The sequence below is a fragment of the Notamacropus eugenii genome, chromosome 3, assembly GCF_028372415.1.
Source record: "Notamacropus eugenii isolate mMacEug1 chromosome 3, mMacEug1.pri_v2, whole genome shotgun sequence".
NCBI classification, from domain to species: domain Eukaryota; kingdom Metazoa; phylum Chordata; class Mammalia; order Diprotodontia; family Macropodidae; genus Notamacropus; species Notamacropus eugenii.
In genome coordinates this window covers 383,917,498-383,930,842 of record NC_092874.1, presented here as the reverse complement: position 1 = coordinate 383,930,842, position 13,345 = coordinate 383,917,498, and the positions used below count along the sequence as shown (strand labels likewise).

The 13,345-nt window shown below is 36.3% G+C and overlaps 1 protein-coding gene across 3 annotated transcripts in view; it reads left to right on the top strand.

Moving 5' to 3' along the window:
* SDK1 (sidekick cell adhesion molecule 1) overlaps nt 1-13,345 on the top strand; it is a 1,143,865-nt gene that overhangs the window by 829,342 nt on the left and 301,178 nt on the right. For all 3 annotated transcript variants that reach the window (XM_072597683.1, XM_072597681.1, XM_072597682.1), the window contains exons 16-18: nt 3,676-3,823; nt 4,846-4,986; nt 12,158-12,339. In XM_072597683.1, the coding sequence (XP_072453784.1) occupies nt 3,676-3,823; nt 4,846-4,986; nt 12,158-12,339 (471 nt within the window). The remainder of the gene's footprint in view (nt 1-3,675; nt 3,824-4,845; nt 4,987-12,157; nt 12,340-13,345) is intronic.

Below are 13,345 nucleotides of genomic sequence, written 5' to 3'. Positions count from 1 at the left end.
ATTTCCATGGCTAGCACACCTACGTTTATGTACTGATTTACTGATTCCGTGAATTGGCCATTCATTTATGTATGATAGTCTGGACAATAGGCATTTCTATCCATTTATTTTTCCCAGATAGATTGTTAGGCTGATCTCTTTTATATAATCATTTATCTCATTGAGGAGGCCTTGTAATGTTCTGGAGCTTCATAAAATCAGCACTATGTCGTCACCAAACAGAAGTATCTGGAGAATTCACCATCTATAGGAGATAACTCATTCATTTAAACCTTATTCAAGATCCACAGAGTGGTGAACACTTTTGGGAACTGCATATCTTGATGCCTATCTTGTTAATAAGTAGAGAATTATTAAACAAAGTTATCTCCTTGGTTGCATTTGTTAAGTATGAAAGATTCTTTGTTGGAGAGCCTTTAATGCTGAGTTTTGTTTTACTGAATGAAATGTTTTTGGTTACCAATAAATGATAAACGTTTGTATTTATACATTTCTCACTTCACTATAGGACTGTCATAAATATGTAGTCTTCTGTGGAAAATAATCTGCAGTAGTTTATGTGTTATCAAAGCATTGTTAGTGGAGTTGTGAACTGATCCAACCACTCTGGAGAGCAATTTGGGACTATGTCCAAAAGTCTATAATATTGTGCCTCCCCTTTGATTCAACAATACCACTACTAGATCTGTATTTCAAAGATATTTTTTAAAGAAAAGAAAAGGATATATTTGTGCAAAAAATATATATAGTAGCTCTTTTTGTAGTGACAAAGAATTAGAAGTTAAGGAGGTGCCCATCAATTGGAGAACAGCTGAATAAGTTATTATATATGGTTGTAACAGAATACGGTTGTACAAAAAGAAATAATGAGCAGGCTGATTTTGGAAAAACCTAGAAAAACTTACATGAAATGATGCAAAGTAAAGTGAGTAGAATCAGGAGAACTTTGTATACAGTAACAGCAGCATTGTATGATAGCCAGCTCCACACTGAATGAATAACTTAGCTGTTCTCTGCAAATATATATGTATTTATGTATGTACGTATATGACAATTCCAAAGGATTCATGATGAAAAATACTATCCCCCTCCAGAAAGAGAACTTATACCATCTGAATGCTGATCAAAGCATACTATTTTTCCTCTTTATTTTTTTTTTCATCATTTTTTTCTCCTTTGGTTCTGTGTCTTCTTTCACAACATGACTGATATGGAGATAACATTTTGCATGACTGAACATGTATAAACTACATCAAAGTGCTTACCATCTCAGGGAAGGGAGAAATGAGGAAGGGAGAGAGAAAATTTGGAACTCGAAAAAATTTTTTAATGAATGTTAAAAATTGTCTTTACATGCAATTTGGGGGAAATGAAATATTATTTAAAATAAATAAATATCCTTACAGAAAAAAAGACTATGTGTTCCAATATTTTCATCAGAGCTGTCCCCAATATATGTGTAGATCACTTATATAGAGATCTGATTAAGATAAGAAAGTAGATATATGATTGAATAGCTATTAAAATTTTCTTAATCACCATTTGAAGCGAGTATTTGCATTTATTACCTTTCCTTTTGAAATCTTCCTCTTTTTTTGGCATCTTATAGTAATGTCTCACTGCTTTCACTCCAGTACCTACTTGATTTGGTGCCGCTCCAAGTGATCAGTCAAATAGTAAGTGCAAGGAGTGCGTAGTTAAATAATAAACGACAACCTTGAGAATTGTGCTAGTATACACAAAAATAAATGTTAACAATTTTTTAAAAAATGGAGGAAGGGATCCAGTAAATTATCTATTTTGGTTTTTATAAGCTCTGTTGGAAAATACAGGCAAGAATCTCACAGACTGAGAAGGAATGGATAGTTTACTATGTATACCAATGGAGGGAATGTACATATTGATAAAATCCTGGATCCATTTAAAGCAAGTTTTTGCTCTGTAGACTATCAGGAGCTCAGAACTCTTTCTCTTTGTGAAACCAAGAAAAAAGTCTGATTTATGACAATTTTTATAGCACAATTATTTTAAGCATATGTAAACCCAAATTTCCAGGTAGATTGGTAATGGCCAGGAATAAGGTTATAATACATATATATATAATATAATAAGGTTATATAATATAATAAGGTTATAAACAGGAATAAATGCCTGTGGTTGCCCAGTGTTGACTGGATACCTTACTCGTTGCCCTAATTATTGTTGTTTTCCATGTCAGTATGTAGGTGAGGGATAAACAGGCTATCACATGATAGTCAGATGACTAGCACAAAACTGTTTTGTAGCATATAATTTTGGGAAATCAAGAAGAATAAGACTATTTAAAAATCAACGAAAATAAAAACTAACTTCTCACACACAGTGCCCCACCCCTTCCAATGGCATCCATAACAATCTTCATCAAGTTAAAACTGGATTATCCATAAAACCTTGAAGACAACAGGCCAGAGAGTATTGTAAAGTCTAGCCAGTTTGGAGGATTCTAGCTCCAAAAGCCATTTTGGGAATCAATTTACTTGGAATAATTAAAATGATAACAACTTTTGTAGCTCACTTGGCATCATGCCTCAGAGTAACTTAAATTCTTGTCAAAAAATCTAGCTAGCAAACACTGAATTAGTGATTTATATCTCTATGTGAAGTGTAACAGAGTTTTGCATTTTAAATGTCTCATTTTAATTTTTGAGCAGTGTGTGGCTCCATTTAGTTGACCTGTATGGGGCAGAAATGCATTTCTGATGAGCTCACAGGAATAGACATGTTGTGAAAACCCATGGTTAGGTCTTTAGGTTATTTTGAGAAGCGGGTGCGATTTTGAGTGTAGTTCATGAACACAACTGGGATTGTCTAAAAACTGGGCAAATTTCTCAAATCATAGCCATGGTGCTATAATGAAAATCCAATGTCCCCTCCCTGTGACCATTCCTCAGGCAAGTGGACTATTTTATACTATCTCAGAAAGATGGAAAGATAGATTTAGTAACCACTCTCTAAGGTTTTTTTTCCTCTTTTCTCTTCACCAATAATTTTTAAATGAATGTCAAACATCAAAGAAAATAAGAATGGGAACTGACAGTGGGAGCTTGAAGTTTTGCCAGGTCCTGTTCATTCTAAGAAATGATTAGACTGAAAAGTATGCTTAAGCTTTGCAGAAAACATACAGGGATGGAGAATCCCCAGCAGAACCTTCCGAAGTCTTGCAGTGAAGAGATGATTTGGCTGACAGAGTCACTCTTCCACACCTGCTTGAAAGCTGGATGGAAAGATATTCCAAACTATCTATGAAATTCATTACATCTCTTCAGCCAAAGCCACTCATGGGTGTGGTGCTATAATGGACTGCCAAACAGATGGGTTGTGAAATACACAGCCCATCTGTCTTTATCATGCTCATTTTCTCTTTTATTAAAATGTTAATGAATATAGTTTTTATTTATTATGCAGTGACATGTGCAGCATCCTTTTCTAGGAGACAAATAAGCAATCTGCCTAAGCATGTGAGTTAAGAGGAAAGTTTTTTTCTTATTGCATATTGGGGAAAACAAAAAGGAAGTTTAAACTATTATAGTTGAATTAAAATTGCTTTTGTGTTACAGTACATTCTCTTGCTTATTAGTCAATCACTGACTTACGTGGTGTTTGTGGGGTTGTTTCTTTGTTTGGTCGTTCCACTAGATTCTCCATGGAAGGTGCATTTATCAAATGTTGATCCAGAGATGACTAGTGTCTCTGTCAGTGGCCTCACTCCAGCTCGGACCTACCAGTTCAGAGTATGTGCTGTCAATCAGGTGGGCAAGGGCCAACACAGTGCTGAAACAAGCAGGTATGGTAAAAGTTAATCTCAACAATTCAAAGCTGGTGGAGAATGTGTTAAAAGAAATCCTACATTTAGATTTAGAAAGGGAATGAAAATAATGGAGACAATCCCAAATAGCATTTTCTAAAAAATTGTGTAAAATAAGCAAGGGGGGGGGGATGAGAATATAAGAATACAAATGGAAAGTACATAAGTATTTTAGACTTAGATTTAACAGAAATAACAAGAATGCCATCGTGCAACATCTATGAAGGAAATATTTTGGTTTTCCAGTTCGGTGCTCTGATTGTATGTGAATAAACTATTTGGTACAGAAATCTGGTGACAACATAAAATTAAGAGTCTATTGGTCTTTAATGTCCTTTAGCTATTCTGTCAGCATGATGCAGAAAGAAGGCCAGCATCTTCAGAAAGTCAATCATATTCAAGGTTTTGCATGGGAGGCTTAGTGATTTCCATTGTTTAAGTTACAGTGGTTAGTTCAAGAATGGCCTTCGAACTCACCCAACCACTGGAAGGCCACTTTGGAAGTTCATTCAGATGAGACTTAAGAAAGATGGCTTCATCAAATTTCAAATGTACTCCCTAAAATCAGAGCTTTCAATGTGCTTGAATTGCAGAATAGTTGATAGTTAAATGGTGGAGTTTTTTTTTCAAAATGTGGGAGTTTGCTATGAAAAATATTGAAAGAGCTAAAGAAAACAATTTAGAAGGAGTCGCAAATTCTAGCCCTGTACCCTGGCTCATTCAGGCTTGTAATTTTTTTAAAGGGCTGAGGGAGCCTGGGTGATTCAGACAGAATAAGGTTGCTTCAGCCGTCTTCCTTGTGCTTGCTTAACTGATTTTCGATTATGTTGATTTGTTGTAACTATCTCAGGCATGTAGTCTCCGTTTGATCAGCATTGTATTTTTCCCTTTCTTGTCACCTTTTAAAAGTAAGCACTGTTCAGGAAAATATAGAATGAAAATGTGGATGCTTTGTTTGGTTCCTGACAACTCTTTTCTCTCACCTTTTCTTTTGTGTTTAGACTGATGTTACCTGAAGAACCTCCTAGTGCCCCACCTAAAAATATAGTGGCCAGTGGGCGCACCAATCAATCCATCATGGTCCAATGGCAGCCACCACCTGAAACTGAACATAATGGTGTTCTCCATGGCTATATCCTCAGGTAAATGGCTTGTAATTGGACATTAGGGGAGAGGGGCCTGTAGATCAGTGATTTCATTAATGTGGAGAACTTCTAATATATAAACTCTCCCTTACCAGAATGATGTCTCTTCAGTAACTTGCCATTTTAGGGATATATCCTTCACGCAGACAGTATGTGTAAGAAGGAGGATTTGAAGCTAGCCTTCTATACTGCCTCTCTTGATTGGATATATTACATTGAGATAAGAGAATGATCAACTCCAGGAAGTTACTTATGCTTTGCAGTATTTGAAGAGAATTGTACCAGAATTTGGCAGTGTTTCAATGAGGAAATCACCTTTTGTTGCCAAAGCTAGTGCAGAATTTAACATTACTTTGAAGGTGATAATTGCACTGTTTTGTTGACATACAAAGGAAGAAGCTTGGAGAATATTAAATGAAAAAAATGAGATCTGCTGTTATTGGTAGTACAGTTCCATGTTTTGTAAAATTTTATATTCATCTTATAGACATCTTTCTTTATGTATATTTGTCTTTCTAGAGTATAAACCCTACAAGGGAAAGATGATATTGAATCTTAATCCCATACTTCCAAGTACCTAATACAATTCTACATACTGTTTAGTTACTTAATCATTAAACTTTTGTTGGTGTACAAGAAAAAAGAAATGGACAAAATTAATTTACCTAGGTAATTACATATATAGTGGACTCCAACTAGCTTCTTGGGTCAACCTATTACTGCCATATAAGTAAAATAGCAGTTTTAGAAAAAAGAACTTGAATCATCTTTACCTTATTAATGTAAATGTACTATCACATATTCCTTCTTGAGACTTCTGGATTTCCTTTCAGTTATAAGATAGATCTCCAATTAGTCTGAGAGGTTTTAGCAGACCTACCTAAAGATATAGAAATAGACAAATGATCACTTTGAAGCCTTTTGATTTCTGTGATTTTTCTGTTCTTACCCACTGAAAACAAGGCATTTGAGAGGTGCAGAGCCTTTGGGGAAAAAGGCTGACATGAGACAACCTTCCAACCTATGCCAACGATGGGAACATTCTCTATCTGGATCTCTATCAAAATTAGCTTAGATAGTTTCTATTGCTTTCAGTCACATAGCCTTCTGACCCTCCAGGAGAAAGCCCTGGGACCTCTGGACTCATTTGACAAAGTTTTCTTAGCATTCTGCTGTTCTTTGCTGCAGTTTAAGCTATTATTTCTTGTTCTGTGTTCATTGACTAATGAAAATAATTGGTCCCTGTCTTCTTTGTACTTGCCCTTCACCTATTTGTCATGTCCAGCTGCCTTGGCCTCTTTTAATAGATGGGGGAAAGCTTCCTTAGGCTGAAGTTGTCAACTATGAATAAAAATGAAACCTTCACAGAACTAGACTGCAGGCATGGAGTTCAATAATCAAATTTCTGTGATGTTGCTTGGCTATATCATAGAATCCGCATTTCTGTATTTTGGTGTATTACTGCTGGTAAAAGTCTTTTCCATAGTGGTGTCAGCAGAGTTGAGCGCTGGAGTGCAGTGTGCCTGTGTAACTGGTGGCTTTATTCCAGAAAGCCCTGCAGTGAATATGCCCTGCACAAGGCAGAGACATGTCAAAGTTTATGGTAATAAAAAAACGATGCACAAATGAATCTCCTCGGAAGCATTCCTGAATAATCCCACCATCATTTGTAGGTTTGCAAGCATGTAATACCTACAGGAGAGCAGCAGCAGGAGGGAAGGATAAAATAAAAATAAATACTTCTCCTTTGTTACTCTGGCTATAGTAAGTAGATAGGCTTTGTGTACAATTATAAAATATTTATTATAATGGTGAGAGTGTCTCTTCAAGAGAAGCAATTGGGGTTATGTCCTTTAAAAACAAAATTCTACTATTTACTTCCTTGTAAAAGATTGCGATATGCCAGTTGCAAAGGTCTCCCGGGCAACATATCCCACCAGCAAGAATGTAATCATCTTGCTACTTCAGATATTAATTGTGACCTTTTCAGTCATCCTGTTCATTTTACACAAACACCCTGAGCAACTGGACAGTGCATACTCATCAGCTGGGCCAGGGAGGAAATCAAGTCAGTTGCAAAGATTTTGATCTTGCACTTGGATGATATGCAATGAGCAGTTATAGAAAGTGAACCGAGAGGAGGAAAGACATGTGTAGTTCACCTTAAGATTCAAAAGAGTCAATTGTATTTTTACAGTCTTGCCTAGCAACAATAATAGAATTCTAGAAAGAGTCAACTGAACCTTGAGTTGGGGAGGGCTACTTGAGCAAGTGAAATGATCCTGTGCTAAGAGTACCTGCTTATCATGCACATGTTAATGAAATTTAAACAGCTTTGAATATGACCCAGTATATTACTTTTCCTTTATTTTCTTTTCAAAAGCTAACTTTGTCATAAAATCAGTTCCTTTTTCTTCTCCTAGAAAAGTTACTCATTTTAAAAATTATTTCATTTTTTTCAATGAAATTTTATTTTATCCATTAGCATATCATAAAAATCTCTTTTATTTCTTTCCTGCAGCACCCATTTTTTTTGGTAATAAAGCTGTGAAATCACAGATCCTTCACATACTTATTTTTATAAAGCATTTAGGTGGTAAATTATCCAGATTTTTTTTTATCCTTCTACCATATGACCAAGCTATTATTATATTAGCACCTCTTTTCACCTTTAGTCCACATGACCAAGATATTATTATATTAGCACCTCCTTTCACCTTTAGTCCATATGACCAAGCTATTATTAAATTAGCACCTCAGTTTGAGGTAAATAGGGAAAGAGATGAAACAAAGTCTAATTCATCAAGGTGTACTCACAGAGGAGACTGATTTTGGCCTTCTTTGCTAGCACAATGTCTATTATATTCTTTTGGACTGGACTTGTGATTTCATCCTCCCAGTAAGGAACTCCCTAAGTTGTGCCGATCCTCACCTTTTCTTTAGCTGTGTTATAGAGCTTTCCTTCCCCCACCCCTCCAGGGCAGTGGTGGATTAAATGACTTACCCAGGTTCACTCAGCTAGTATGTGTCAGAGGTGAGATTTTAAACCCAGGTCTATCTGACCAAAACCAGCTCTCTAGTCACTATATTGCCTCTTGGAACCTAGTAGGTGCTCACAGAAATGCTTGTGGATGTGAGAAGAATTGAATTTTGCAAACTTATAGCAACACATTCAACTCTTTGAACATTTTTCTGTGTTATTTTTTTTCAATAAGAGGAATAAAACAGCCACAATTGTTGTGACCTTAGAGATCTTCTTGTCTATTATACAAATAGACACTGAGCTCCAGAGACAGGAAGTCCCTGTGTGACCAGGGACGCATATCTAGCAAGTGATAGAACAGGGAATCAGACCAGGTGTCCTTACTCCCCAATCAATCTGTTTTCCAGTTGCTGCAGTGTTGTATGCTCTTCTGTATGTTTTTTTGCAATCCTGTCTACAAGTACAAATGCCTCGACTAGAACTTTAAGTGGAAATTTTAATGAATGGGATGAATTGGTAACCTGATCTACATATTTTCTTATTTGTCTGTCAGTTGAACTATACTTTGCTAAGACATTTTCCCTGTGTTCTACCACATAATTCAGACTTGTCAATGTTGTTGAAATGGACTTCAAACCCTCTTGGGAAGTTGCTCTCACTTTTTTCACATGGATCAACCCTTAGTCCAATGACAGAATGTCATACTAGTGAGTTTCAAAAACTGATGAAGTATGAAGCATAAATACAGGGCAACAAATTAGATAAAAATATTTTCATTTTTGCGAGTCAGAATAATAATGCTTCATTTGCAAGTCACTCCATTATTTGGTCTGCTTATTTCTTCTCTCTTGATTAGCATATTGTAAGCAGGCACTGTACAGCTTGTTTCCTTGAGGGCAAAAAATCGAACAGACCCATTGAACCCTCATGCCATGGAAGAGCTGCTTGCTTTTTTTTTTTTAATAATGTATTTTGTCCTGGCAGACATTTCTCATGAAGTGAAAAGATCCCTTAACTAAAGGGGTTGAAAGAATATTCCCCAGATGTAGTATTTTGGGAAAGAATTTTTACAGCTAATCTCGAGGATAAAGGCCTCATTTCTAGAATATATAGAGAACTGAGTCAAATGTACAATACAAGTCATTCCCCAATTCATAAATGGTCAAAGGATATGAACAGACAATTTTCAGAAGAAGAAATTAAAGATATTTATAATCATATGAAAAAATGCTCTAAATCACTTTTGATTAGAGAGATGCAAATCAAAACAACTCTGAGGTACCACATCACACCTATTAGATTGGCAAACATGGCAGAACAGGAAGATAGTAAATGTTGGAGAGGATATGAGAGAGTTGGAATACTAATTCATTGTTGGTGGAGCTGTGAGCTCATCCAACCATTCTGGAGAGCGGTTTGGAACTATGCCCAAAGGGCCACAAAAATGTGCATACCCTTTGACCCAACAATTTTGCTTCTAGGACTGTATCCCCAAGAGATCATAAAAATGGGAAAGGGTCCTATATGTACAAAAATATTTATAGCAGCTCTCTTTGTGGTGGCCAAGAACTGGAAATCAAGGGGATGCCCATCAATTGGGGAATGGCTGAATAAGTTGTGGTATATGAATGTAATGGGATACTATTGTGCTACAAGAAATGATGAGTAGGAAGACTTCAGAGAGGCCTGGCAAGACTTATATGATCTGATGCTGAGAGAAAGAGCAGAACCAGGAGGACTTTGTGCACAGCAATGACCACAGTGTGTGAGAATTTTTTCTGGTGGACTTGGAACTTCATAGCAATGCAAGGACTTAAAAAAAAAAAATTCCCAATGATCTTCTTAGGCAAAATGCCTTCCACATCCAGAGAAAGAACTATGGAATTCAATCTCAGAATGTAGCAGATCATTTCTTTTGTGTGTATTATATTTTGGTTTTTTATATGATTTCTCCCATTCATTTTAGTTCTTCTACACAGTATGACTATAGTGAAAATGTATTTAATAGGAATGATGTGTGGATCCTATATAGAATTGTATGCCATCTCAGGGAGGGAGGGGGGAGGTATGGGGTAGGTTGGGGGAAAAAAAATCTAAGCTATATGGTAATGATTGTAGAATACTAAAAATAAATAAAATTTATTTAAAAAAAAGAATATTTCCCAGATAAACCTGGTTTTCTATATCAACAGTAGACAAATATCTGATTTCTCTCCTTTCCTCTTCCAGATTTCCTTTCATTCCATTTTCAACCTGCAATTTCATCAGGAAGTTGGTCTGTCCATCATGTTCTGCTCCTTCCTTAACTGTTTGCTTCTGACCATGAACCCTTGTGGTTTCTCTTTCTCTGTCATCATGCTTCACCTTTATGCCAAGCCACATTCTCCAAGCACATAAATAACTTCCTGGATATAAATTGGGCACTTTTAGAAAACAGCAGTGAGGCTTTTAGAACATTAAGATATTACACAGCCAAGTTGTTCTTTAGCTACAATTCAGGTGGCTTTTTTTTTTTATCGATTTTGTTTCTGGCCTTTATTTCATTGGTGTGGGGAACTCCCTGGTGTGGAAGTTATCTCCATCAGTGCTGACCAATGAATTCTCATCCTAGAGAGCTGCCTGGTACCCTGAGAGGTAAAGTAATCTGCCTGTGATCATAAACTAGTCTGAGTCAGAGGCTCAACTTCTTGTTCTTTCTGACTTTAATACTGGCCATAAGCAATGCTTTCTCTTACTACCAGTGTGTCTCTCTTGAACAAAAGTGTTTCTGAAAAGTTGCGTGCCAATTAATGTTTTATAAAGCAAATCACAGCCTTGAGAAAAGCTAAAACAACAAAAAGTGTATACTGCTATTGTGCAACTAGGCGACACAGTAGATTGATAGCTGGGCCTGGAGTCAGGAAGACCTAAGTTCAAATCCAGTTTCAGACTCTTACTAGCTGTGTGACCCTGGGCAAGACATGTAACCTTATTTGCCTCAGTGTCTTCTTCTTTAATATGGGGATAATAATGGCACCTCCCCCTTCTAGGGTTGAGGAGATCAAATCAGATAATAATTGTAAAGAGCTTAGCACATTGCCTGGTGCATAGGAAGCAGTATATAAATGTTAGTTGTTATTATTAATATTATTTTAAATGACCTAGAGGGACCTTATTGTCAAGTAACCCTGTAAAGGCCTTTTTCTATGACAAGTAGAGACTCTCCATTTCCTGTGTTTTATCCACCTATGTTTCTATAACCATTTCTTTGAAGTGGAAAACAACTGTATTTATATCCCTAACATATTTTTAAAAGCTCTGGACTTTGTCAGAAAACCTGAGTTTGAACACTCTCTCCTCCAACTGAGTGACCTTGGGCAAATCATGTAAATTCTCTGAACCTCAGTTTCCAAAATAAGATAATATTTGTGAAACCCCTTGCAAACCTCAAAATGCTACATAAATGCTAGCTATTATTTTTATCATAAAATAGTAAACACAAAGGACTTGTAACTGATTTAAAGCATTATACAAAAGTGTCATTATTAATATTAATAAATGGATACTAAGTATTTAAAACAGTATTAATTAATAAAATTAGTAATTCAATTAGTAATGCCTTTGTCTGAAAGAGTTTGTGCACTTTCAAAATCATATTTATTTCTAGCGCCACTCTGCCTTTAAAATCACTAGAAGGGGTCATTAATGGTTGCTTAGACCCCAACATGAAGGGATCTATACAGTTAACCTCTTTTTATATTTGTGCCCCATATTTCAGAGTCCTAACACAAAGCGTTAGTCAAAGTGATTTACGGCAATACCCTGATAAAAATCATGTCTAGAATTTTTGGTACTAAGTCATTATATTTACTAGACAAGTCACATTTTAAAAGCTGTAATTTTTCTGCAGCCGTAAAACAGTATAAAATACCAATTTTGTTTAGCCTTGAGCATATAATCTTAGTGGGATCAGTTTATAAATCCTTTATCAGTCAAGAAGGATACCAGGAGTTAGCTTCTTGGTTTCAGTGATTTAAAAAAAAAAAGGTTACCTCAATCTTTGTACAATTCTAATAAAATACATAATATTTTATTTTGTGCAATTCTAATAAAATAGCACACTAATAATAAAATTGATGAAATCCCTTTACAAGTCCATGTATTTCTTCTAATATGTTCTTGGCTGCTCTTCTTTTCTGCTTGTAGGTATCGCTTGGCCGGCCTACCTGGTGAGTTTCAGCACAGGAACATTACCAGCCCAGAGATCAACTATTGCCTGGTGACAGACTTGATCATCTGGACCCAATATGAAATTCAAGTAGCAGCTTATAATGGGGCTGGTCTGGGAACATTCAGCAGAGCAGTTACAGAATATACATTACAAGGAGGTGAGCTTGATTCCCCATTCAAAACGTAATCTTAGAAGATTCTTTTCTTTACATAAGGTCAATGTGATGTCAGAATTTGCGGGTGGCAATTAAAGTTTAGATTTCATACAAGTTCTAAGAAAGGATTATGAACATCTGAATTCGCTTTAATAAATATTTGCCAAGAGGGTAAAGAGAGTTTTTCTGGTAGTTATTTCTTTATAGCTAATGTCTCCAAACTAGAGAAGTCAAGTGAGGCCAATGGCAACTTTCTAGCATCTACTTATGTTCTAAGCTCTGGGGATACAAAGAAAGATGAAAATAGTCCCTGACCTCAAGAAACTTAACAGGTGAGTGGGGGAGAAAACATGCAAATAACTCTGTACAAACATGATGTAGGCAGAATAAATGGAAGATAATTTCAGAGGGAAGGCAATAACACTGGAATAAGGTAGGATTTTAGCTGATACTTGAACAAAGACAGGGAGGCCAAGAGGCACAGACGAGGAAGAGCATTCCAGGAATGGAGGAAAATCAGTGAAAGTGTAGAATTGGGAAATGGAGTGTCTTATTTGGGAACACCAATGAGGTCAGTGTGACTGGGTTGTAGCGTACATGAAAGAGAGTAAAGTGTAAGAATCCTAGAAAGGAGCCAGGTTGTGAAAGGCTTGGAAAGCCAAACAGGATTTTCTATTTGACCTTACAGATAATGGGGAGCCACCGGAGGTTATTGAGTAGGGAAGTGACATGAATTGTTTTGATTCAAACAAGGAGTATCCTAATTGCCATATATATTTTTTAGGTTGCTGGAGGAAATAGACACACACACACACACACACACACACACACACACTTCACAAGTGTGGAATAAGAGAGTCATGGTTGGACAGCAGATTGTCCAAAAAAGATTTGAGTCTTCACAGGCTGCAAGCTCAATATGAGCCACAAGTGTCATTGTAGCAGCCATAAAAAACTAATGCAATCTTGGGCTGCTTTAAAAGAGGTCTGTCTTCTAGGAATATGGAAG